Genomic DNA, 27,607 nt, shown 5'->3' on the forward strand with positions numbered 1-27,607 from the left:
ACAAACAAAAAAAACCAAACTAAAAACATCCAGAAAATAAGTGTTAGGAAGGATAGAAATTGGTTTCCCAGGACCTCAGAATGTGACCTTATTTGGAAAATAGGGTCTTTGCAGATATAACTAGTTAAGATGTGGTCACACTGGAGTAAGGTGGGCCCCTAAGCAAGTACGACTGGTGTCTTTATAAAAAGGAGAAATTTGGACACAGACATACACACGGAAAGAGAACACCATGTGAAGATTAAGGCTGAGACTGGGGTGATGCTTCTACAAACTGAGGAATGCCAAGGATCGCCAGTAACTGCCAGAAGCTGGGGAGAGGCCTGGGTCAGATTCTCCCTCACAGCCTCAGAAAGAACCAGCTCTGGTGGACCCTTGATCTCAGCCTTCTGGCCTCCAGAACTGTGAGCCAATGAATTTCTGCAGCCAGTTTGTGGTCCTTTTCACAGCAGCCCTAGTGAAGAAATACAAGTATGTTGTGTTTCTATGTAAAACAGAGGCAGGCTTTAGATCTGGCTAATTAGAGAGGGGTTTTGCTCAGCTTGTCGGGTATCCAGTGGGACTGGCCTGTGTCCTCCACCAGTGACAGCCACAGGAGCGCAGCTCCCTTTCCCCAGGCACAGTCTGGCAGTGGCACTGGTTGAGCCCCTGCTTTATACTTCAGGATGCCACTCCCATCTCCAGAGGGTTGGTGCTCCATGGCGGCTAAGATGACAAGATCTGAAAACAGGACGCAGCCACAATCCCAGGCTGCCTCCTCTCAACGCAGGCTGAGCCTGGCTTTTATTGCCCAACAGGGAAATTCCCAACCCCAATTTCCAGACTCTAGCTTGTGGAGAGGAGAGACAGGGACTCCGTGTGGAAGGTGATGTGCCCACACAGCCCCCCGTGTGCAACAGAGAGATGGCACCCTGTCAACCCGTCATTGGAAAATGATTCTAAAAGCCACTGCTGTGGGGGAAGCTCCCAAGGAATGTATTTGTGGCAACTCAGGCAGACAGGACGCTGAGGGCCGGGCCAACCTGTCTTTAATGCTCTCCTTTCAGCAGCTAGCTGGGTAGGATTTTCAAATTGCTCTTTTAAAACTAAACACCCCAGCGGGAACGCTGGGACTCTGGGAGAATTGGCAATTGTTCGGGGGCCTGTGGGGTGGCTGCCCTAGATACAGAGGGGAGGGAAACGAGGTTGCCAGCAGGTGGCATTGCGGGTTAACTCTCACCATACCGAAGTGGACCTGGTGCCAGGACGGTGGGCAGTGAGCCCTCTCTCTTGCCCCCTTCAGCGTTGGGGTCACCAGGCCGACCCTGCTCACTCGAGGAGATAGGCTTGGCCCTTTCTCTGCCCTAGCACGCCTGCAGCCGCCTGCTTGCTGCCTGCCAGCATCAGTCCCGCGAGCGCACCAACCCTCTGAAAAGCAGAGCTGCACCTCCTGGCGGCCAGCATGGGACAGTGCAGGGCCCTGGAGAGGCTCACGAAATGTGGGTGCACCACAGGCCACCTCCCTGGGCTGGGGTGGCCTGTGGGCTGCCTCGTCTGGCACCATCTTAAAAGAATGCACAGCCCTCCCGACCCTGCAAAGTTCCTAGTTCCAACCCCAGCTCTGCCACCTACAAGCTCCGTGACCTTGGGCGAATGACTTCACTCCTGAGCTCATTTGCTGATGGTGAAGATGAGGATACGGACACCCTACTTCATGGGGCAGTTACAGGAACACAGCATGATGAGGCGTGGGGAGACGGTGGCAGCACCTGGAACAGAGCCGGCAGCCACTCCGAGACACAGGACGGTGCCAAAGGCAGATAGTGCTCTGTGCTCTGGAGTCCTTGCGATGCACGCATGCAAACACAGACACGCAGAAGTGCGAACCATAAACTTTTATTAATGGAAAATGGAATGCCTTGTTAAAGAAACCTTATCTTAAAAATGGCAGAACAAGAACATATTTATTTAAAAAAAAAAAAAAAAAAGTGAGTTCACATTGTATTGAGCTACAACATGGTGGCAGAATTTGCTTTTGTTGTTTAAAAGACTTCAGGAATTCAAGGTAACTCTGGCCAACAGGTTCAACAGTGCATCTGCCTACCTGAAAACTCGCAGGGAGTGGGAATTAGTAGCGGCGGGTGAAGTGGGGGTACGGGTGGGGGTGTGGATGTGGGACTCTGCTGCCCCGGTCCTGGCTGGCCACTCCACCACCTTCCAGTCCAGCACCTGGTACCACATGGCCCTGGGAATGTCCACCTTGTGCAAAGCCGCCTCGCCTAGGAACAAAGTCAGATGGTTTTCCCCCTCGAAGTGCTCTACGTTTTCACTGTAACGTGGTTCATGGTTCGTATACAATTCTGCAGCCTTTAGAGCGTGCTTGGCTTAGGTTTTTTTTTTTCCCCCAGGTGAGAAAAATCATAATCACACACTGCGTTTCAGGTAATCCATGAGTGTTATTTTCGTAAGTTGCAAGGAGCTGCTTTTTGGTTTGTTTTCAAAACATCCAACCCAGTAAGTTGATCAAACATGCAAAAAAGGGAGAGGAAGTGAGGAGCAGAAGCAAACCAATTTTATCCTTGGACACTTCTTACCCCGCCACGCCACCCCGACTTGCCACGTGCCCCGGTCCTGAGGGCCCAGATAGGCCTCGCTCACCACCTGGAAGAGAAGAAAGAGTTTGCCACCGCTTCCTCCTTGGGAAAGCCTCTGGAAACGCTGGGGGACGCCAGCCCTCTCCACTGCCCTTGCTCCCCAGGGCCAGGAGCCAGCCCCCACCCCATACCTTGCCACCTTGCGTGCTCCCGGCCTGCCGCGCCTGTGTCCACAGCACCCTGCCATGTGCGTGCTGGATGCTCCTCCAGCCTCGGGTTGTGCTCTCCCCAGTCACGGCTGCCCCTGTGCCAGAACAAAAAGCAGACCCCGCAGCTGTCCAGATGTGCCATCAGGCTGGGTGGAGGAAAACCCTGCGCTCTAGAGTGTTACAAACTTCAGAGAGAGATGGGCCAATTGGAAGTGACGTTTCCCCAAAGATATACAAGTGGCCAGTAAGCTCGTGAAAAGGCTCGGGGAGATGAACATCAAAACCAAGAAGAGATACCACTTCACACCCATAAGGATGCCAGAATCAGACAGACAGCAACAAGGGCCGTGGGGGATGTGGAGAAGTGGGAGCCTCATGTGCTGCTGATGGAAACATAAAACGGAGAAGCTGCCATGGAAAAGTCTGGTGGCTCCTCAAACAGGTAAGCACACAGTTACCCTGTGACCCAGCAGGTCCACTCCTAGGCATCTACCTGACAGAAATGAAGATACACCCACAAAGAAACTTGCAAGTGAATGTTCCCAGCATGTTCATGACAGCCTAAAGTGGAAATGAATCCAGTGTCCACTAACAAAGGGATAAACACAACATGGTGCACCCACACAAGAGCTCACTCAGCCATAAAAAAGAATGAACCATGACACACACTACCATGTGGATGAACCTTGAAAGAAACCAGACATGAAAGGACACGTGTGACTCCATTCATATGAAATGTCCAGAACAGGCAAATCCATGGTGCCGGAAAGGAGATTAACAGTTGCGAAGGGCTGGGGGAATGGGGTATGGTTACTAAGAGGTGCAAGGTTTCTTTTTGGGGGTGATGAAAATAAAATGGACTGTAGAGATGGCTGTCTGACATAAATGAGTAAGCTGTATGGCACATGAATTCCTTTTTAGAAAAGCTGTTTAAACAAAGTTTTAGAGAGGAACTCTGGGAGATTAAAATCCAAACAGTTCCAAAATGTCCTGGTACCAGCAGCCACCGGCAGCTGTCCAGGACAGCTTCCAGACCACAGCTGAGTCTGGCTGAGTGGCTGCCTGCTGTGGAATGACAGATGAATGCAGTGGCTGCTGGCCTGAGAGGGAGCCCCGGCCACCCGTCTGCAAGGCAAATGCAATACCACCACCAAAAGGAATGGAAACCAAATGTGTGTGATGTCTGCCACCAGGTACCAGCCACCCAATGGCACAGTGCTGCTGCTCACTGCAGTCTTTTGCTCTGAGGATGAGTTCTCCCATTTAAATTGCCCACAGGTATTTATGGCAAATACCTGAATGACATTAAAGGACTGAGTCTAAGTAGGTCGCTTGCAGGAGAACATTTTATGTTACCTTAACCAGACTGCTTTCAATCTGTGCTAGCTACAGATGCAGTAGCAACTTCTGGTGTCCTGGAGAACCCAGAACAGCTGCAAGTAAAAGGGAAGAGTCCAGCAAAGGTGAGGGCACCTTTGTGCAAAGGGGAGCCAGAAGCCACACCTGGACGGGCTGTGCTAAGAGCCTCGTCCCACACAGCACAGCAGCTGTGTTTGCAGACACTGCCAGGATGAACACCACGCAGAGGAAAGGGGCACAGGTACAGCAGGCACAGCGGCCAGCTCAGGCCTCAAAGAGGCAGAAGCTGAGAGGGAAGAGACAACTGTACAGGGATCATCCCAGGCCCGACACCTCCCTGGGTACAGGAAGCGCAGGTGAAACAAAGGCCTATGCTAGAGGAGGCGCCTCTCCTCCCTGACAAGCCCTGGGTCACCCCCAAAACTGACGAGGCTTGAGGCTGCCCAGAGAAGCTGCAGTGTGTGAGGAAGGGGGCCTTGGACACCAGGGCCCCCTGGGGAGGGGCAGGCCCAGTATCCTCAACCCTGACAGCATGCTGGGAGGCCTGGGGGGGAGAGGGCACAACAAACCTGCCATCCAGGTTCCACCCACAAAGATCCAACCCACCCACCTCAGGCCAAGGTCCCCACAAGTGATTCTAACTGGCAGCCAGGGTTGAGAAGCCCTGATCCAGACCAACCAGGAGTCAGGGAAAGAAACATCCAAGCAGGACATGCCCAAAGACAACCTTGGGGGAAAACAAAGCCTCCCCACCTTGCTCTTGTTGAAGGGCAAGGCTAAAAGCTTCTCCTGCAACAGGCAGGCGGCCTCTGTGACTTGACCTGTGCCCTACTGAGTGGGGAGGGGCTGTCTGGGTGACCTGGATGGCTCCATCTCTTGAGTGTCTGCTCCTTGCCCTTCCTCTTGAGAACCTGACCTTCCTGAGTCAGAAGTTCCAAACAGCAGGAACCCCAGGTAGCCCATCCTAGAGCTCCCCTAGCTGAATCGCACCGTGGGGACATGCAAGGCAGTAACGTCTTCCCAGGTGAGGACAGATGCTCCCGCCCCCCCATGACCCACCCACTAACCTGGGGGGAGGAGGCAGCCCCCGGCCTTCACTCATTCTCTTGTCTGAGCCGTAGCCTCCCCAGCCGTCGTGGGAGTCCCGGCTGTGGCGCTCTGGGGGTCCTCCGTGGCCACGGCGGTCATCTGAGTAGTGCTAGAAGGCACAACCCAAAAGGGACAGGGTGACACTCTAACCAAATCACTCCCAGCTAGGCCCACCTTCCAGGAGGCCTGTTCCCCTGCAGACCCCGAGGCAGCAGGCAGGGTATGGCTGAGAAGGAGCTGCCTGGGCCCGGGCACAGTGGCCTCGACTCTGTTGCTGAGTCTGGCTTTGCCAACCGTGTGTTCCCCGACTCCCCTCCTCACACCCCTAGAGCCACATCACTGGCCATCGAAGCCAGGGCCAGAGCATCACCCTCCTGCCCTGTAAGTGTGCTTTCAGGTTCTTGATGGCTGTACTGAGAGAGTCTCTTAGACACATCCTTAGACCCTTCCTTCTAAGGACAGGAAGGCCACTCTCCCACAGCCCTGGGGCAGGTCGTCCCCGAGGGCCTGGCTACCGTAGCCTCAAATCACTCCGGCCCACCAGCAGGGATAGGAAGTAGGAATGGTGTAATGTTCTCTCCACAAACACATCCTGCTTTCAAAAGCTACTCTTCTGATGTCTGTCTCGCACCTTTCTCTGAGCTCAGACCCTCCCCACCACCCACAGGCATCAGCACATCCATTACCAGAGGAACTCAGGAACCAAACTTGTGGCCTTTATGTCGTACCTGAAACAGCAGACCCCTCCCCAAGATGTCTACTACATAGCAACTCACTAACTGGCTAAGCCACCATGGGGGTATTCTGGGACACCCCGCAGTGCCAAGGCTCAAAGACTAATAAGCAAGTGGGCAACCAAGAGATACGTGCAGTTTCTACTGGATAAAACTAGGCAAGAACAAGTCCTACATATTTGAAAACTACATAGACTCACTAATTAGAAAACATGTGCACTTCTAATCACTGACCAGCACCAACCCTTCCACCTCCCCACCCCCCCAATATGATGTATAGGTGGCAGCTGCCTGGCCCAGGGCCTGGGTGTACTCACCTGCCCATCTCGCTCTCCCATCACTGGCCTGGACCCTTCCCTCCTGCAGAAGGAAAACACCTCGTTCAGGCAGCAGCTGGTGGTACTGCTATACATTTCTGCAGGCCACACGAGAGTGTCACAACTGGGATACTTGTTCTATCCCACCACAGAAGAACTATAACTGACTAGTGGGAATGAAGATCTTACTCAGCTAATATCCCTGGGAGAGATCTCAGAAATAGAGACCCATATTGTGAAGTCAACTCCTAATTTATCGTTAGCCCTGTGACAAAAGTAAGGGTAACAGGGACAAATGGAAGCTTCTTATGGTCCCTAACCTGTGGTCTAATGCAACATGTGTGGCTCACACCAAATTTTACACCAACTCCAGCCACAATTAATTAAATTAATGGTTTCCCAGCCCACTTTCTCCTGTCCCCCTGCCATCCAAAACAGAGGAGCTAATGAACAGTAAAATGGCTTGAGGACATGTAGCCCAGGGGAGCACAATGAGAAACCCAGAGTCAGCATTCTTAAACTGGAAAACCAAGGGCTGCTTTTTTAACAAACTACATATATGTCTCACTTAAAAAGACATCGGAAAATGGAAAAGTATAAAAAATGAAAACAGGAAAAAAGAAAAGTGCTGGCTAAAAAACCCACCTAGACCCTCAAAAGTACAAAGCAGACCCCTGGTGAGAAATTCTGCACATTCGCCAGTCAATTCTTTGTAGTTTACTGGCATAGGAACCTGTTCCGGTCGAGGAAGCCCGGGCACAAGCCCCAAAGCTCTGGTGGAGCCTCTGCTGGCCCAGGCAGCTCACTCCCTTCTCTAAACCTGCTTCCTCATCTGCAGTAACCACGAGGCTGGGCCATGCCATCCTCCAAGTCCTTCCTGAGTCAGGTTCTAGAGGGGCTTGTGCTCCATAGGAGGAAAGCAGAGGGAGAGGAGTGGCTGTGGACAGATCCCCAGGGATCTGGGGGAGCTATGAAACCCAGAGCCGGCCGTGCTGACAAACATTCCCCACCCACAAGAGAGCGCCACATGGAGGATGCCTGGGCTTGGATTCCGCCCCGCCTGCTCTTGAACACAGCACGCTGCCCAGGGCCACAGCTAGCCAATCCGTAAAGAGGACAGCATACGACATGAGTGCCAAGGTGCCTTCCTGCTCAGCAAGCAGAGGAGTCTATTAAGTGACCACCAATTCCAACAACTTGCTCAAGCTCTGTGCAGCGGGTCAAAGTCACTCACCATAGATCTCAGAAGTAAATGAACTTCAGAGAACAAAGACCTTTCCCTGCACCAGGCTGAGAACAACATAAACCAGATGCCCAGGTGCCTGCCACGGTGATGGCTGCAGGAGAGGGGCAGGGTCACTGACCTGTCAGTGGCGTGGTCCTGGTACTGGCCCCGGTCGCGATGGTCAAAGTCGTGGAAGCGGTGATCCGGCCGGGGGTAGTCAGCACGGTATCTGTCCTCCATTGCCACACGTTTTCCTTCTGGCCAGTACATATCATCTCGCCTGTTATTTTTTATTTTAAAGAGAATGCAAATTTCACTTATGAAAAAGATAGAGAAAAGGAAGGGGGTGGAAGTGGGGAGGGGAGCTCTCTCCTCACACCCAGTATCATTTAAAATGTCCTGCAGGGCTAATCTCTAAACATTCAATCATTATAGCTTTGATTTGATAAATTAAAATCCCCCAAACTGCCAAGAGGCATACTGGTATTCTCATCTGACAACCCTGAGAAAAGGACTGCTGTGAGCTAATTGTCTCGCAAGGCTGTTAATACCTTGATCCCCGCGTGAGCTCAAATGCAAGTGAAATGAAATATTTGATTCTTCTGGAATGGAACTCCCATTGCCACGTTTTTACCTTTCCTGTCTCCTATGGGAACCTGAACCTCCCTCTGAGTTTTTTGCAAAAGCAAAGGGAATTAGATCGAGTGATGAGAGTGAACTACATACAGCTCAGGATGGCATCCAATTATCTTCTTCCTGATTTTTACCAGAAAACTAGGCTCATGGGGACTGGGGTGATGGGTGACCCTCAATTAAGCCGCTCAGAGCTGCAAACCAATAAACCTACTTTCTAAACCAGAAGGCAATTTCCTTTTCCACAATGCCTACTCTCCGCCTCTCTGTCTAGAAGTACACACTAGACCCACAGCCAGCCACGGCCAACTTGGGTCTAATGGACATTGGTCGTCTCACAGGACAGACACTTAAGAGAATGGTTAGGTTCCACCAGGAACCTAAGAGGAAAAGCATCACAAACCCTCCAGCAAGTGGCAACCATCAAGATTCTCTGAATTCAACAGGGGGAAAAAAGCCTGCACAACCGCTGGCTCCTGATGTTGAACTACATAAACCCAAGGCAGAGGCAACACCAAGTTTTGCAGGAGCACGCAGAGAGCGCCAGCTTCCATATTATTATTTATTTATTTTTTGCGCCTGGCTGGTGAAGGGCTCAAACCCTGGTAACCCGTGGTGTTATCGGCACCACGATCCGACCAGCTGGGCTCATGCCAACCCCGGGTTCCATACGAAATATTTGCAGCGCTCCAGGCACAGGGTGACAGGGAGGGGACATGCCACGCCCAGCACGCCTCACCGGCCGTCCAGGTCGTAGGGCCGCCGTGCCACGGGCCGCCGCTCCTGCTCGTAGCGCAGCTGCTCCTGCTGGCGCCGCAGCTCCTCGCGCTCGCGGTGGATGCGCTCCTGCTCCTTCCTGCGCTCGCGCTCCACACGCATGCGCTCCCGCTCCAACCGCTCCCGCTCCAGCCGCTCGCGCTCCAGCCGCTGCCGCTGGCCCTGGAGCTGCAGGCGCTCACGCTGCAGCCGCGCCTTCTCCTTGCGCTCATGGAAGGCCTCCAGGCGCTGCTCCCGCTCCCGCTGCTCCCGCTCCCTGCAGGGACACACACACACCTCGAGGCCACCCTGAATTGCTGCATCGGCCTGGAGTCCCGACCCCGGGGCGAAAACTCAGGCTTCCTGGGGTGTGAAGCGGCTTGTCAACAGGAACGGCAGCCTCCCACCAGCTGCAGGGCGCAGGGGTCTGCCCAACCCAGGGCCCTGCCACCCTCACTAAGCTGCCTGGACCCGCCGGAAACCACAGGCTCCTAATGACGGGTCCTCCGAGGGTGAGCTGGCCAAGAGACACACAGGACCCTCAGGCCAAGGCCTGCAAGACTTGGCTTAAAGGTCTCAACAAGATGGAAAAAACAGTGGTCTTTAGTCCCATCGCTTTGGGGGGAAACAGTTACCACGAAGTTTGCCGGGCATACAGGAAAAACCTTGGAAAAACACTCAAAGGAGCCTCCCGAAGGATGCAGGATGCTTTGGGCTTGTTACAGGTTAATACTGTGTACTGAGTGTCTTATTCCCACACCTTCCCTCCTAAAAGGCTGCATTTTTTTAATGGCAGCATCATTTTAAGCAGAGCCTGGGGAGGCATGGGGGCCTCTGGTGTCCTGGCCCAGCACTAGCAAGCCAGGGCCAAGAGCACTTGTCATCGGCCACTGCACACCAGCGGCTCAACAGGTGCTTGCAGTGTCCTTCTCTGGGTCTGAGGTGGCGTCACTGTCACCCCCACACCTCTGATGGTGCCCAGAAAGGCTCCAAACCAAGGATGAGCAAGTCTTGAGCCAAAAATGGGACCAAAAATCTTCTCACCGGATTTCTATTTTCTGAAACTACATCTACAGATAGGATGAATTACATTACTTTAAAAAAGCAAATGTAGCCTAACTGGAAATTTTTACGTCATCAATGTAGCTCAAGACAGTCTCCCAAATACTATGACAAAGTTTTTTTTAACCAAGTGATACCTGGGGAAAGTGACAAGGGCACCCTGGACATCCCAACGTGAAACAGCAGAGCGTGAAATGGAGGTGACAAGCCTGCTTCCAAACTGTGTCAGTAAATCTTCTCCTTAACAAAGGGAAAGAGTGGCAAGGGACATCACTGTGGGACCTGAAGGTGCCACTTGGTGCAGACAGAGAGGAATGCCACTCCAATGAGGAGCATCCCAAAGCACGATGAAACAATAACCACTGAACTCCATCTGCCATTCTTGACCTTATATATGTGGAAGGCTTTGGTAGGGAAGACTGAGGCCTCACCCCAGGGACATTCCATCAAAGCAACATGTGGGTGAGTTTTCTACCCGGGCCAAGGTCCAACTCCAGCCAGAGGAATGGACAGCTGGGCAAAAACGGGCTTGGGAGAATTTTATTCCATCCCTCATGTCTAACGGGCTGTGTGGGAACAGGCACTAACCCATGCCTCTCAGGCTCAGGTGACACACACGAGGAGTCCAGCCCGCCCAGGCAACAGCTCTCAGGCCACATGGGCAACATGTTCCAAGTGTGGCCACCACCTGCCCCACTCACCGCCGCCTCTCCGTTTCTCGGATTTCTCGCTCCCGCTGCCGCTGGCGCTCTCGCTCCCTCTGTTCTTTGATTTTATCAAATGACAGGATGTCTCTCTTTTCTTTGCTTTCTGATTTGCGATCCTGACTCTTGGAGCTCTGTTTACCAAAAGCAATTTGTTAACATCAGAAAAATGATTATGACGAATACACAATGAAAATTACACATGCGCATCCAGATTAAACTAAGATTCTCCTGTCCCACATGGTTTACATGGCAGGCCGTGGTCTCCAAGCTAGAGGCCCAAGCATGGACTGTTTCACTTAAGAGTCTGAGTTTGCTGCTTAATCCAAAATCTTGCTTTCAAATGTCACAGCGTATTAACAGAAGAGTTTAGCTGAAACCTCAGGAAATGGTTTTTCTAGAGTAGCAAAGCCAAGGACTCATATAATCTAAAGCAAAACTAGACCTCTCTGAGCCACGGTGGCCCATTAGTTCAGTGGGGGACAGCAGGCAAACCAGCTGTTTGGACAGCTGGATGATGGACCTCATGCTTCACTTTTCAACCACCAGCTCAGGCCATGGGCAGACAGCCTTAAAATAGAACAAGACACAGCACTCTAATGCAGAATGGCACTCCTAATGAGGTACCAAATACTAACGGCTGACTTCTACAACGTTCCGCTTCTGGGATAAGGCACAAAATGGTAACGGCTGACTGCCATTTCTAAGGTTCTCCAAGGCCACCCAGACTCTTCCAGGAAGCTTTTAAAGAATACAGAATCTAGGGCCCCCTGCTAACCCTCTGACTCAGAATCTCCGGGGCAGAGGCCTGGGAGATGATATTTTTAAGAAGCTCCTCAGCTTATTTTCTTAATTAGGTCACACGGGGGGAAAAATAAGATCAATAAAAGACAAAGCAACCCGAGAGACAGGCAAAGGTTAAAGACCAGATATTCTACCAATTAAAAAAAAAAAGGAGTGGGGGAGGGAAACGGAACACAGACATGCATAGAAAGGACAACCTTGCTACAAGGAAAGACACAACACCCAAAACACCACGATGATACTCTTCACCTATGAGATAGGCAAAAGATCTAGCCTGATGACCCACTCTGCAGGCTGGACTGAGGAGACAGACAGGCTCATGAACCACAGCCTGGCACATGGTACACACTCAGCAATAAATGTCTCCTCCATAACCTTTCTCAATGAAACTTTATTTCAAAAAGGAAAAAGGGAGAACTGCATGTTTCAATACGTAAAGATTTCCAAGGCACATTACATACAAAAAGTAAGGTGCATGCATGACCCTTTGGTTCTACAGCGTGCACACATGTGTAAGGTCCTTGGAGAGGAAGCCTGAGGAGCCCATGCTGATGCAAAGGGGCATCCATTTTACTTGTGTTGTATCTCCCTGTACTATCTGAACATTCTGATCATGCGTGCATTATCACTATTTTATATACCAAGCAGAGTTATATGGGTGGTAAGAGTATGGTTTCTTTTTCTCTAGATTTCTGTGTATTTTATGATTTGCATGAAGCCCATATGAAAGATGGCATTAGTAACTGCTGCTTTACAGAATCCAAATGTTCATTTTAAAATGCAAAGCATTTCTGGCTGAATACAGTTAACTTTGCATTTACTAAAAGAACACTGTTTTCCTTGTTAATGTCTTTCTAGAACATGCAGCTGGGAAGTGGAGTTTCTGTTTTCCAGAGTGGTAAAAGCAAAATAAGAAGTCACCATCTGGTCCATCTGTGTGGACTACTCAAGAAATGCACCTCATTGTCTGATAACATGAAAGATATTCAGTTTTAGGCTGAGCTCTACTTTTCTTTTGGTTAATTTAATAGAAGACTAAAAAAATCAACTAAAGAAAATTAATAAACTGCTATTAGATTAACCAAAGAATGGGACCTGCCTTCCAACTTGAAAAGCCTGGGTCTTGCCCAACCTATGACGATCCTATCCTATGGTGAGCTGCTGAGAATCAATTTTCTTCCCAGAACATGGTGTAACCTGACAAGAATCAGTAAAGGGTCAGCACATCAAGGAACACAAAGCATTATTCTGGAAAAAAGTTTCAGAATTTAACTCTGTGCATATATAATTTGAAACTATTAACAACATGCTTTCTAAGTACTTCAAAGAACTCTTAAAATTTTAAAGGTGAAGAGCCGGCCCCATGGCTCACTCAGGAGAGTGTAGCCATCGTAGCACCGAGGCCGCTGGTTCAGATCCTGTATAGGCATGGCCCGTGCGCTCACTGGCTGAGCGTGGTGCAGACAACACTGTACCGAGGGTTGCGATCCCTCGGTCACAAAAAAAAAAAGGAAAAAAAAAAAAAACTTTAAAGGTGAAACAATGTTGTTTTCATAATGTAAACCAAAGTGGTCATTATAGCATCATTACAACCAGCTGTGTCTGAAACTGCAGCAGTGATACTTACTCTCTCTTTGGACCTGCTTGTGGTTTTCACACTAATGACAGGCTCTCCTTTTGATTTATCCATTACGACAGTCCGTTCCATTCCTCGACTTCCTTCAGGAAAAAACACAACAATCCATCAAAACATGCAGGTACCCCAACTTCCCTACAGCAAACAGCATGCAGGTGGCTTTCAGCATACGGAGCCTCAGTGAAGTGCCTAACACTAGCCTTGAGGGCCTCTGTTCTTCGTCTTTCTATTGTGATCAACACAGCTGCAACAGGTAAGAAACAGCTAGTGTACCTTGCCAAGTCTTTGCACATCTGGAGTAAGGCAGCTGTGGTTGCTCCCATCTTACAACTTAAACCCAGAGTCAGAGCGCATTTTGCAATGTGCACACAGACACATCCAGCCCGCAGAATTCTGCTACCCCTCCCGCTAAATCCTAGTAGCTCCAGGAAAACCAGTTTATATTTTTATTCCTCCCACACAATCTGTAAAGCTCTGCAGAACCTGGGCCCTGTGCTCTGAATCAGATGCTGCCATCTTGAAGGGAGTATCTCGCCAGATGGGTGGGTTTCCCTTCACTCATCCATAGCAATAAAGACTTTCAGATCAATTCTGTCCTGACGACATGACAACCAGGCTCTAACCACTGCAACAATGACTTATTTAGGGGAGATTTATAATACTTGAGGAACATTTTAAAAACATGTTCCTCATGAGATTGCTGGTAAATTACCCCAAGCACTTAAGATCTAACTTGTAACGTGCTGTACCAAATTTCAATGCTCCAGATGGTTGGGTTTTGTTTTTGTCCCCATCTCCTCCCTTCCTCCGAGATTGGTTTATTTTTTGCCACAAAACATTCTGAGAGTCTCACACAAATTCAAAGGTACAGAGCACAATAAACTTTTATAAAATGACAACAGAAGGGGCATCTTCCAAATACAACTACTTTGGGGCTGGCTGGTTAGCTCAGTTGGTTAGAGCACAGCCTTATAGCAACAAGGTCAAGATCAAGGGTTCGGTTTCCCCGTACCAGCCATCTCCCCCCCTCCCAAATAAAACCTCATCATACCACCAAATACAACTAAATACAACTACTTATTTATTTATTTAGTTTTTTTTAAAGATGAGGATCTTAACCCTTGACTTGGTGTTGTCAGCACCACGCTCTCCCAAGTGAGCTAACCGGCCATCCCTACATGGGATCCGAACTCATGGCCTTGGTGTTGTCAGCACCACACTCTCCCGAGTGAGCCACGGGCCGGCCCTGAAATACAACTACTTTAATGGATATAGATGTTCTGAGGTTTTAGTGTTCTCTACATTTTTTTTTTTTTTTAAACTATATCTGGCTTTAACATAAATGCAGGAAAAACTTGATTGCACACCTGCAGGATTGTAACAAATTAGTTGCAAGGAATCAGGACAACTCTCTCCTGCAAAGCCCATACTATAGTCTGCCAAAGGCTCAGAAAAAAAAAAAAAAAAAAAAAAAAGGCATAACCCAGGCCACTAAGTCCACCAATAAACATAAACCACATCTAGCCCATCCAGAGTACCTCCAGATTTCTGACTATGTAGAGAAACTCCTATAAGCCATTTCATCACCCAAGGCTCTGTTTCTTTAGCAGCTGCCTATAAACAGCAAAACTCAGGCTAGTCACACAAAGCTTGCTGTCTTCCCTTTTCCCTGAAACCCTCCTTGCCCACTGCACTTACCAGGCTTCTCCCCTTTCATGAACACTTAAAAGACTCTATAATCACCTGATTTGGTAACTCTAGACCGATTTGTAGGTCCTGGTTTGAGCTCATCTGGGTCTTTTTCTTCCTTTTTAATGTCTTCAGGCTTTTTTTCTTCCTTTTTCTCAATCTTCTCTTCCTTCTTAATTACAGTTCTATTTAAAAACATGGTTATCAAATTTGAGTTTCTGAGATTCTGTAATAGGACTGGCTCACACCAAGCTTCACTCACATGTGCTCAGATGTCCACACAAAACAAATCACCCCAATGGTAATTAGGTGAGGAAAGTTATTTGAAAATATAGCCCCTATTCCCACTTCAGTTATTTGCTAAATCTAGCAATATATGGGCTAGTCGGTTAGCTCAGTTGGTAAGAGAGCAGCCTTATAACCCCAAAGTCACGGGCTCGGATCCCTACACCAGCCAGCCACCAAAAGGAAAAAAAAAAGTCTAGAAATACACATAATAAAACTGGAGGGTCCTGGGATGTTTCCCCAAAATGTTAGATGCACTGATGTGTGAGACAGGTATATAGGTATTCATGAGAAACACTCCAACTGTATAAGAATACTTTTCAAAAATTAATTTTAAATCCGTTTCTTCGTGTGTGTGGCATACCATCTTTCAGCTTTACGGGGAAAAACATTTCTTCCACGTAGATGCAGTGTGACACAGAATGGACGTACGGTATGAAGATGTGAAGGCCGTGCTGCATAGAGCAGTAGGCCATTTGCTCTTAACACCATCACCCTGTGACTGGTAATTTCTGCACACTTTGGGGGAGTTAAAATGATATGTTATGTGCCAGCGAACATGGTAACAGTTAATACCATTTCAAGAATAAACCTAAGCAATGAAGTAAGTCAACTTCACCACTCAAACTTGTCTCCCACTTTCCCTAATGCTGTTTATCTCAGGCAATTAAGCTGCACTTATTAAATGCTGGCCACGTGCCAGGGTCCAGGTTAGGCAAGGCAGACCCCATGGGGTCCTCAAACAAGTGCCTCTCTGGCCTCTTCCCCCAGCAAGCCGGGCTGGGCTCTCGCCATGCCGAGGAGACCTCTCCAGTGCCCTCGGCTCACTCACTCTCCTAAACTTCCACAGCACCAAAAAGTCCATTCTAAATTAATATTCATTTTGAGAAAAAATTTAAATACACACCAGAATAATTAATGGCATGTATCAGAACTATTATAAATGGCTTTAACATATCAGTTTCTAGTTTTAAAAAATATAATGCTACAGATACAGCTGAAGGCATAGGAACACTTGTCCTCTTCACGTCCCCTCCCTCATCCCCATGACAACTACCAGCATGACTTTACTATCACTGGGATCCATTTCCTGAGGTTTCACACCCACACCCACATAACCATGGTTATCTTAAGGGATGTTTTATAAGGAGTCTTAGGATTGGCATAAATGAGATCATACTTCATATATTGCTCTATGGGTTGCCTTGTTTACCTAAGAGTACGTTTCAAAGATTAATCTGTGTGGATATTCACCAGGCTGCTGTACAATACTCCATGTTTGTTTAGCCACTCCCCTTCCGAAGGACACAGAGGCTGCTCTGCAGCGAATAATCTCTGAAGTGCCCCTTCCACTACTACAGGGGTGGTGCCTTCTTCCTCCAAGTAGATCTAAAAAATGCCTTTGACAGGAGAGACCACACCTACTTGGTTTGTATCTCACATGGCACTTTCTAGACACAATGGAATATGTCCATAACAGCAAGTAAGTTAAGAAGTAATTTAAAAAAATAAACATATACATTGGAAAAAAAACCTTGCAGGATATACACCAAAAAGTGTTACCTCTGGGTAGCGGCATTATGCCTGACATTTGTATGTGCTTTCCAAATAGCAATTTTATAAAAATTACAACTTGTCCAAGACAAGCCACCTCTTTGGAAAGCTCATCTATTTCACTAGGCTGAATGCTAGATCTAGAAATTCTTAAAAGGGAAAATTAATGAAGTTTTTTATTTGAAGAAAAAAAAATAAGGTGATAAATTTAAAAACAACCTCCTATGCAAACAACTTGAAGGCAGTTTGGTTTTAAACATCTTAAGCTTATTACTCATTTGAGTGCCACCGGGCTGGGGAAGCCATCAGGATTAAATCCCTGCCTTGCTACGCCTGCAGGATTGGGTGACACAGGGCCAGACATTTCCCCTTTCTGAGCATGTTTCCTCTTCTACACGGAGCAAATGCCTCGCAGGATGGTTGTGAGGACTAAGGGAATGGCTGCATTTATAATGCTGACCTCTTGGCCACCTAACACAAGTTAGCTATAGTTATTGCCATCTTGCTTCTCCCACTGATACAGCTCACTTTTGTGATCAGAAAAACCAATGAATGAAATGTACCCCAAGACACTAAGAATGCCAAGAATTCTCAACAGTTCCCCACATTCTACCAATACAGATTTTTTGGCAATGCTAATGAGATGTGTCTCTTTGAAGAAGTAGCTGATAAAATTAGGGCTCTTGCTCCCAAGTACATGAAGGCCCTTCTGATGCCCATTACTCAGGGGCCTACTAATTCCAATCTGGCAATGGAAACTGCTAAGTCTATCTTTAAAAGCCCAGTTTAACTTATGAGTATTGATGATGTCAACAAACGTGTTTTACTTTACAAATTTCCTTACATAAAAAAACAATAGCAAAATGGAATTACTATGAGACTGACAGATTCTTGGCAAAGGGTTCCATTTTTAGGGTGTGAGTGGACCTGGAAGTGGAAGTAAATCATGTTGACAATATAAATTTAATGTAGGTACTCAGCTGAGACATCACCATTATTAGACACATCACCAAAGCCTACCATCTCAAAAGCTAAGCCTATGATGTGATAGAAATACAAGTCAGTCATGTCTGCTTTGAAAGATCTGTCCCTATTTCCACTTTAATTACAGATATAAATTACTTCCTTAAAAAAAACCAGTATTTCAGACCCACAGTTCCCAAACTACTGTGCCAAGGTATCCCACGGTTCAACAGTGAACTCACAGTGTGTCCTGGGATATTTTTAATTTCCAAAGTAAACACAGCGATACTTGACATCTGTCCGACACAGCACAAATGCTAGCTCAAGGTCATTCACTGCATTATTATATAAGACCCCTCTGGATGATGTTTTACTTTTGAAAAAACTGGGCTTTTGACAATTGACTTAAAAGCAAGAACCACATGAAAATCAACATAAATGAGAAAATAATGCCAAGGTTTGAGAAGCCATGCAAGAGCCCAGAATGTAAGAACAAAATAAAAATAGTATTCTTTCATGTATATTATTTTTTTGAAAAGGCTACTACATTGTTAGGATATACTTATAAGGGATCACCTGTATCCATTTTTTTTAAAGTTATAGGTAATAATTTCATTAAATATCTTTAAATAGAAAGCTATTCAGCTGCAGCAAGCTGCAAAAGTCAGCTGAGCCTGCGATGAGAAGCTGGTGAGGCTTTCTACATAAAGCAGAACATAGATGCTTGTCTCACAAGGGCCGCTGTAGATGCTACCTGCCCTCCTTCCAGGAATCCCAAGAGAAAAGGTTCTTAAAAATCATTTTACTTTTCAATTTTGATCTCCACAGAATGATGTCTGTCAACACTGGAAAACTTTTCCTTCTTCACTTCACATTCTTTTCTGTCAGACAGCTTTTTCCCAGCAGGTTCATTTTTGGCCTGAAATATATTACAGAGAGAAATGATTGGTGGGCCAGGTCTCCTCGCCTGTAAACTTTGTTTGTGAGGGACAACAGGCAAGAACTGCCTCACCTTCTCCACGGAGATCATTCTTCCATGTAATTCAGTTCTGTGCAGATGGCTGATACACTTGGTGGCTTCATCTGATGTTGACATGGTGACAAATCCATAGCATCGAGCCCCAGGACTGCGGGCATTGGTTACCACTTTGGCCCCAACAACCTTCATGAAAAAAGGCATTCTTATTCTCTCATACAAATAACCACACAACTTGTTAAAATGATTAACAATTAACTGATACTCAGAATCATTTCCACTATTTGTTACTTCTCTACAAATTGTTAGTTTTTCAAAATTAGTTATTAAGTTGGTTCTCGTTAATCCTGACCCATCAAAACACAACTGCTTTTGATACAAGATCAGCCCTCAGAGGGGAAAAACACAAACAGGCAGTATAAAGACCGTTCAACGTCAGCACTCTTGTTAATTAACCCAAAGTCCTTCCCATTCTGATCATTTTCGTCACTTCCATTGTGCCCGATAGCTAAGGAGCTGATAGTCAGAGCCGCACCCCTATTCATGCCAGCCAAGGCTGAGAACAGCTCTGACCGGGCGCCGACTGTCAAGCATGCTCCCACAGCAAGAGAACTTCCGTTTCCATCCAAGACGGAGAATCGAGCATTGCCCTCCTGCCTGAAACAACTAAAAAACTGGGGGAAACGTAGGCAATAATGGTTTTCAGACACTAAACATCAAGTTACCCAGGAGCAATCCCCAAGAGAGCACTGTGTTTGATCTGCTTACTAAATGGAATTTGTAGGCCATGGGCAGGGAAGGGAAATTGAGGCAGGCAGCATGCCTGAGTTGATGAGACAGAGCTGAGATCCTGAGACAAAGACAGACTGAAATTGTACAACTGAGTACCAGGGAGGACAGCACTGCACAGAGGACACCAGAGATCTGCAGAAGGTTCTTCCTGACCAGAGCACGAGTGTGAGGAAACCAGAGGCTGGGAGAGAACCACCGTAAAAAGTGAAGGGAACAATCTCTAGAGTTCACTCAGGGCTGCAAATAGTTTACATTCCCCAGTAGCTAGACTGGGATAATTCAAGAGGCATCAGAGTACTCAGAGGGTACAGAGTGGAGCAAAATGAGCCCCAAACTAAAGGCTGCCCTGGCCCTGACTTAAAAGCATAAAAGCAAGCCTCAGGAAGACTAAACTGTGTCCAAGAAACCTGGCTGTGTCCCAGAAAAAAAGCTCAAGAGTATAGGAATACAAGAATAACTACCACCCAACAAAGGAAAATTCACATCATCCAACATCCAATCAAACATTCCTAGGCCTGGGCCAGCCTGTGACTCACTTGGGAAAGTGCGGTGCTGATAACATCAAGGCCACAGGTTTCGATCCCTATAAAGGGATGGCCGGTTGGCTCACTTGGGAGAGGATGATGCTGACAACACCAAGTCAAGGGTTAAGATCCCTCTACCAGTCATCTTTAAAAAAAAAAAAAAATCCTAGGCGTGCAAAGAAGCAAAGTATGACCCATGATAAAGGAAAAAACTAATCAATAGAAACAGACCCAGATATAACACATATAACAGAAAAAGTGGACGAGGATATTAAAAAGTTATTTCAGCTTGATTGTATATGTTTAAAAAGGCAGAGGAATGACTGAGCATACTGGGTAAATACATGGAAGACACTCAAAAATACCCAAACCAAACTTCTGGAGATGAAAAATACACTAGATGGGATTAGCAGTAGACACTGCAGAAGAAACAATTAGGGAACTTGAGGACACAGTAAGAGAAACTATTAAAAATCAGATAAAACAAAAAGACAAACAGAAAAAGAGTGGGAAAAACCACCCAGAACATCAGTTAGGGTTAGGGTGAGACAACCTGGTGTCCCCAAAAGCAGGGAAAACAGGAAAAATACAGCCCACTAAACCAAAGCACATCACAATCGCCATGCTCCAAACCCATGATAAAGAGAAAAATCTTAATAGCAGCCGAGGGGAAAAAAGACAAATTGGGTACTCAAGTAACAAAGATTAAATCAACCTAGAATTCTGTACTCAGTAAAAATATCTTTCAAAACGAAGGCAAATAAAGACTTTTTCAGACATACCAGAGCTACAACAATTCATCATCAACAACCCTGAACTTTAAGAAATGTTTAAGTCCTCAGGAGGGAGGAAATGATGTCCAATGGGAACTCAGATATACAACAAAAAGGAACAAAGAACACCCAAAATAGTAAACACATTTTTCCTTATTTATAAATCTCTTTAAAAGAACTGTTTAAAGCGAAAAAGACAAATGAAAACAAAAAAGCCAATGATGTACTCCTAGGTTTATTAAATAGAAAATATATGACAATAGTGTCACAAAGACTAGGAGGGGCAAAAGGAAGTATACTCTCATAAAGTTCTCGAATTAGTATAATACCACTTGGAGATACACATAAGGTAAGATGTATACTGTAATTCCTAAAAAGCAACCACTAAAACCCAAAAAAACAGAATTATAGCTAATAAGCCACAGATCATAAAAAAGACTCAATTCACAAGAAGGCAGATAAACAGGAAAAAAGGATCAATGAACAACCAGGATGAACAGAAAACAGCAAAAGAGGAGATTTAAACCCAACTCCACCAATGCTGGCACTATAAGTAAACGCTCCCTCAGGGAATTCAAAAAAGGGAGTGGTGAAACTAGCAACTTTGGGAAGTGGAAAGAGCCCCCCTGATACCCAGGAGTCCTGGTCTCTGGATCAACTTGAACAAGTCCCTTCCTTTCTCTGGACCTTAGTGTCCCCAACTGTGAAAAGTCACGCGCTCCAGACTCCCATCAGACTCCGACGTCCTGTGCTTTTGACCACAGGCATGGAGGAGCCCCGGCTCTGCCTGAACCTATCCAGGGTCAAAGGTGACAGAAAACTCTGCTAAGAGGGACACAGATGTCAGTTCTCATATTAGATGAAGCTGCATGTTTTTCCCTCTCCTTGACATCAGGGAGCTAAGCCAATTATGAGGTCATTTTATCTTTATGTCAAACTAATTCATCATCTTCAGAAGGGCATCACTTCTGATGACAGACAAGACCCAAATGAGAGGAGATATCATGATAAGCTTGCATGGTCCTGTCCCTTGGCTGTGTCCTCTACCCTAGAGCTTGTCACAGCAGCCTTTAAATAGCTCAACCAAACTCCCACCACCCAGCCTTCCTACATCCTTCTGCTTTTGTCCACCACTGAGCTCCATGGGCAAGGCCACTCAGGCACAGGCTGAAACGTCACTTCCTCAGCAAGGTCTGCTGAAGACAACTACCAAATCCGCATGAGGTCTCCCTACCATATGCTGGTGGTGTGCTGTAACTTCCCTTAATATACTTATTGTAACACAAAGTAATGTGCATATTTCTTACACGCTGTTTTTCGCACCAGACTATACGATCTATGATGACAGTGACCACAAATCTGTCTGCTCCTGCTTTACCAGTGTGAGTCAAGAAGTCAACAAAATAACTGAATGAATAGGTTATGTATGGCTATAATAGTTCTCTAAGCCCTTCTTAAAGACACTGGCTATTAAGAAAAATTCAATATAATGAATCTTTTTCTGGGTCCTGTCACCCACACATGACTGGGTGACATAGATCTGGATAAAGGAATGGGTTCTGCAGCCAGGATGAGGCTGTATCACACACACTCCGAAGTTCTGCCTGGAATCCCTGCACCTTCGGGACATCAAGTGGTATTGAGCCTCCTCCTCCTTCAGAGGGCCACTCCCCACAGGTACCCAGAAGATCAGGGTAGTCTCAGTGGCTTATCATAAGACTGTTTCATTAATTAATTCCAGGATGATGGAATAATTTTTGTCCTCTGAGTTTCTTTAGAAGGCTTCTGTACTATTTTTCTATCTCCATAGGCGGCATATTTAGTGACTTTTTAAACCACTATCGGGCCGGCCTGTGGCTCACTCGGGAGAGTGTGGTGCTGACAACACCAAGGCCATGGGTTCGGATCCCATATAGGGATGGCTGGTTAGCTCATTGGGTGAGCGTGGTGCTGACAACACCAAATCAAGGGTTAAGATCCCCTTACCGGTCATCTTTAAAAAAAATAAATAAAATTAAAAAAATTTAAAAAAAATAAACCACTATCATGTTCTGGTTACTCAAACTATATACTTAAAGGGCTGGCTGGTTAGCTCAGTTGGTTAGAGTGTGGTGCAGATAACACCAAGGTTCAGGGTTCAATCCCTGTACTAGCCAGCAGCCAAAAATATTTTTTAAAAAAATCTATCTACTAAAAATGCTAGAAGATGTTAAAGTCAAGTATTCACTTACTGTTAAGGAAAGAAACTCAGCATGCCAGCTTTTAGTTTTGTATAGGCCAAAAGGTACCAGTTTCTTTAACACAAGTTAGAAAGAACCATAAGAACATTTAGATGACAGCTATTTCTACCCATTTTCTGAGCCGTGTTATGACAAGATGAACAGTCTGCCGCACTTGTTATCCTGGTTATCCTGAAGCAAGAAACAGGCAGGCTACAAAATATTGGCGGGGCTTTGCTCCCCTTGATTTCTTTTTCCCCCTTAAAAACCAGAAATAAGAATCAATAAAAATTAACACCAAGAAAGAAGTTCTTGAGTTTCTTTTTTCACCCCAAATCAAGGCTGGATGACAAGATGTAAGGCAAAGCATACCTTTCCATATTTGCTGAAAAGGTTCTTCAGATCTGTTGCTCGTGTTGTGGAGGACAGTCCACTGACCCACAGGTTCCTACCAGAACTGCTGCTCACTCGGCCTGCTGCGAGAGGGAGATTACCACACTTTACGCCAGGGCATGACGGTAGGCATGACCCTTCTTGAGATTGTATAGCCCTCTTCTAAAACTCTATATCCAATTTCAACTCTTCTGATTCAAGAATTTAATTACTGCCAACACATAGGACAGGAGATAGAAAATATGCACAGCAGAAAGTTTCTTTACTCAAGAAATGATAGATAACCGTCCACATCAGTTACACACTGGAATGTCTTTTGATGATTATTAATTCTTAATCAAGGTGGCAATTTCTCAAATTTCTGTTATATTATTAAATGGGCAGAAACATTCCCATCTTGTGATGTGATTTTCACTGTCCCATAAAAGAAAACCGCCACAGAAACATAAAACACAGGTGCTCACAAACACTTAGAACTAGTCTCTCAAGAAACCATTAGGTGGTTGGTTACCCACGATAAAACAAATTACTGGATCCAAAGTGTGGGTATCTGCAGGCCCCACCTCCCAAAACAAGGAATCCATACATGGCTCCCTGCCACGTAAGTTAAATCATACCTTTTTCATCTTTAATGATTGGCTTTATATCTTTTTCTTCCTTAAAAGAGCTAGAGACAAAAGTTAATGTTACTCACACAGGAAAAAAACGGAAGAGAACTAAATTAAAAGTATGATATGTGCTAAAACTGAATACCTACCAGAAAATTAGTCTGAAATAAAATTTTCACATCTTTGCAAGCTTATATTGAAAAATCTGACCCCAAAAATACAATGTCAGATTCGTAAAAGTCAATTCGATTTAGCTGAAGATAACAATTAACAATTTAAGAACACAACCATGGTAGGTTGAGAAAAAGAAAAGAAATCGAATCACCCATTAAAAATACACAAAGAGAAATAAAACACTCTTTAGAAGTAAAACTACAATTTCATCAGTCTGGCTGGCCAATTGCAGAAAAAACAGCTTATGTGTGTCATTAAATGACCAATGAAAAGGAGATAGCGTCTGGTCTAAAACTGAGAAAAAACAAACCTCATTTTCTGATCAGCGCCCTCACTGGTTGAGGACTCTTTAGGAGCCGGAGGGACTTCATTACAAGCTTCAAAATCAAACTTCTTCACGTCTTCTTTGCTATCTGTGGCTTCTGGGCTTGGGGCTTCCGTGGGCGCTTCTGCGACCTCTTCGCTACAGGCCGCCGCGTCCTCGGAGGCCGCACTACTCTGCTCAACTGGCTTCTCTAGCCCTACAGGCTCACAGTCCGTCCTCTCGCCATCGCCTGTCTGCTCCACGGGCTCCCTTTTCACTACCGCTAACAGGGTGTCTGCCTTGCTCGACTGAGCTTGTGTTGTTGACTCGCTGGCCAAATCTAAATCACCCTCCTCCGGATGAGCGCTGTCAAAAAGGTCCTCTTCCTCCGCAAGCTTTCTGTCTGGCCCCACGCTACTTGTATCCTGTGCAAATGGCTGCTCCAGCTCGGAACCTTCTTCTTTTACTGGCTCAGATTTACAAGTTTCCCCCAAAATGTCGAGTATTTTCTCATTTTCTACGGATTTAACAGGAATAGAATGGCACAAGGTTTAATTACCAGGGAAATAAAGCAATCACAAATGTGGAACTGGCACGGCTGCCACACTAACACGAAGAGAACTGCTAGCTACACAGAGATTGGAAAACCCGCGGGTACACAAAGTTACACTGGTTACACTACCTGCGCTCCGACCGACTGCTAGGTAAGCCTCTACGCTACATGGAAGAGAAAAGGCCCCCAAAGATTTAAACACCTACAACCATTTGGCTGCTTCTCGACAGTCTTCTTCAAGTGTTTGTTCAAGTCTGGATCTTCTGACTTATTTTCCAATGTCCAAGGTGCTGAACCGAATGCAATCACCACTCAATGACAGCTCAATTTCCAAATTTCTTTGAATTTCTTTTAACAGAATAGTCCAATATGAAAACCAGAAACTCTTCCGATGGCGGGAGATAAATGCAGTCCAGAAGGGGAACAATATGTTGGAAATTTTCATGAAGAAACTGTTTCCTCTTCTGCAATCCAGTCACTTCTCAGGTTATAAGTGCCCTGACAACAGCTTAATCCTGCCTTAACTGCATTAATCAAAATGACTTCAGCACAATATCACAAGATCTGTTTCATGTGTAGAAACACATGGAAGAATCATGGGGGGGCAAGGATTACTTAAATGCCACTCTATGTGGTTAGAGATGAAAATAATCACTACATCTCACCAAATATATTTGACCTCAAGAAGCCAGAATGGCACTTCCACAGATCTGGTGATACGAATGGGTTTCCAATCTCTGATCCTTGTACGATCTGGATTGTCCACCATTAGAGTAATTTACAAGACCATAACACAGATTAAAAATATATATGGCTTTAAAATAATAGTAGTGTGAAAACTTTTCAAACCATAACTGTTGTGTTTCTCTTATCAGTACCTGGCTCCAATAGAGGCTCTTCAGTATCCTATTTAAAAAAGAAAAGAACATGCATGTATTGAAACAACAAACTGCATCCTGTAAACATGTACAATGAACAAAAGAAATTAAAATTCCAAAAAAAGAAAGAAAAAAAAGGCAGATCCACAAGTCACTTTAAAAACTAGGCAAATACATTTCCCTAGCAAATACAGCTTTTCATCATCTGTAATAAGTGCGTCTCAAAAAACTTTCTCTGGAACCAGCACGCTGGCAGTGACAATTCTTAGCCTGTCCGATTGTCCCCTCAGTCTGGCCATGGCACCCCCACCCCACCCACTCCACGACAGAGCTCACCAAGAGGCCACTGCAGCTGACAAAGACTCCCACAATCAAAGCAGCAATCAAACAGATGGCCATCTCTTTCTAAATCACACTGGATTTAAGGAAAAAACATTTTCCCTAACATAAACTGTTACTTGTAACCAGAACTTGTTATGTTTAACAAAACGGTCCCTGTACCCTGCTGAGAACTTTTTCCAACCTCCCACTCACTTGGGACAATACGTCCCATCCTCTCTACAGCTCTCAGGTCTGGTGGGCAGGCCCCTCTGCTTCTGCAGCCCCACCTCTGGCCTTCTCCCCACCCTGCATTCTCCACCCCGACAGGGAGCCAACTGTCCCTTCTGCCTTGGGGCCACTGCCCACACCTTCTACTCTAACTCTTCTTTCCCCTTCACCAGGCTAACTCCAGATTGATATGTCAGACCTCAATTCAGACAAGACTTCCTCTGGGAAGACCTCCAGGTGCTTCTGGGGCCCAACCACCTGAACTGCTCCCTCACTGCCCTTCTATTCCCGTCTAGTTACATATTTGGTGGTTATGTAACACCAGCCCGACCAGACTGCCAACTCCAGACTGGATCTCTTTTGCTAACCTCTTATCCCCAGCACCTACCTCAGTATCAATGCTCGACTAATCACTTTTACATACATACACACTTTTTTCACTATGGAAAATCAACCACTCATTTAAAGTTTCCAGTGATGCAGAACCAGGCAGTAACTTACCGGAGTTACTTTGAAGTCCAATGATGAAGCTTCCAGAGCGTTCTCAAAGCCTTCCCCATCCACCTGAAAAAGGAAATGGAACATTACTTTGTGGAGACCAGAGTTGTGAATGCCAAGGCCTACATCTCACTACTTTCTAGGCAACCTATGTACGTATTGCTGCCATAGCACCGTCACCATCTGCAAGTCTACCATTAGATTATTCAGTTTACTGCCTCCCTCCTTGCCAGAATGCTCACTCCAGGACCCGTTACACCACTGTATCTGACATTGGTGGTATTATCTATATTGGCTGAAGGAATGAATAAGTTAATCTCCCAGGCAGTTTGTAAGTACTGGTGATTAAGATACACCACCCAACCACAGATTTCCAAAGGGGAACACAAAACGATAAACTGTACTTCACTGATTTCACTTGGTAGCAATACATTTAAAATAACAATAACAGGGTACTTTCTTGTAGGACACTTTATTTAAAACAAACATTTAACTTGATCATTTTCTCTTCTTACTGTTTATTAAACAAAAAGTGTAATCTGAAAGTTTACTGAATTTGAAGGCCTTCACCTTTTTAAGTGAAATACAAAAAGATCCCTTTCCAAATATTTTGCTCTCTTTCCTTTTCTAGATCTGAACCTATGACCTGAATGCTTCCATTAACCAAGAAGTTAGGTAGCAAGCAGATGCTCTGAAAATCATTAATACTTGCACAACACTATCTGGTTGAGAAAAAAGCGCAAATCAATTGCTCAACACTACCCTAGGCCAAGG

The 27,607-nt window shown here is 46.0% G+C and overlaps 1 protein-coding gene across 2 annotated transcripts in view; it reads right to left on the reverse strand.

The window, feature by feature from the left end:
* Positions 1-1,900: 1,900 nt before the first annotated feature.
* The window catches only part of SAFB2 (scaffold attachment factor B2), a 32,996-nt gene continuing 7,289 nt past the window's right edge, over positions 1,901-27,607 (reverse strand). Inside the window, exons 5-21 of one of the 2 annotated variants that reach the window (XM_063110646.1) lie at positions 26,837-26,899; positions 25,787-25,814; positions 24,362-24,872; positions 23,887-23,936; positions 23,249-23,352; positions 18,605-18,754; positions 18,399-18,511; positions 14,845-14,975; positions 13,093-13,184; positions 10,659-10,795; positions 8,879-9,172; positions 7,646-7,786; positions 6,282-6,324; positions 5,209-5,339; positions 2,765-2,877; positions 2,574-2,640; positions 1,901-2,258 (exon numbers count right to left, since the gene is read on the reverse strand). In XM_063110646.1, coding sequence (XP_062966716.1) covers positions 2,108-2,258; positions 2,574-2,640; positions 2,765-2,877; positions 5,209-5,339; positions 6,282-6,324; positions 7,646-7,786; positions 8,879-9,172; positions 10,659-10,795; positions 13,093-13,184; positions 14,845-14,975; positions 18,399-18,511; positions 18,605-18,754; positions 23,249-23,352; positions 23,887-23,936; positions 24,362-24,872; positions 25,787-25,814; positions 26,837-26,899 — 2,319 coding nt within the window. In that variant the 3' untranslated portion in view covers positions 1,901-2,107. Of the gene's footprint in view, positions 2,259-2,573; positions 2,641-2,764; positions 2,878-5,208; positions 5,340-6,281; positions 6,380-7,645; positions 7,787-8,878; positions 9,173-10,658; positions 10,796-13,092; positions 13,185-14,844; positions 14,976-18,398; positions 18,512-18,604; positions 18,755-23,248; positions 23,353-23,886; positions 23,937-24,361; positions 24,873-25,786; positions 25,815-26,836; positions 26,900-27,607 lie in introns of those variants that run through there. The other variant, XM_063110647.1, reaches the window with a different exon arrangement.

This window comes from Cynocephalus volans, chromosome 10 (genome assembly GCF_027409185.1).
Source record: "Cynocephalus volans isolate mCynVol1 chromosome 10, mCynVol1.pri, whole genome shotgun sequence".
NCBI lineage: Eukaryota > Metazoa > Chordata > Mammalia > Dermoptera > Cynocephalidae > Cynocephalus > Cynocephalus volans.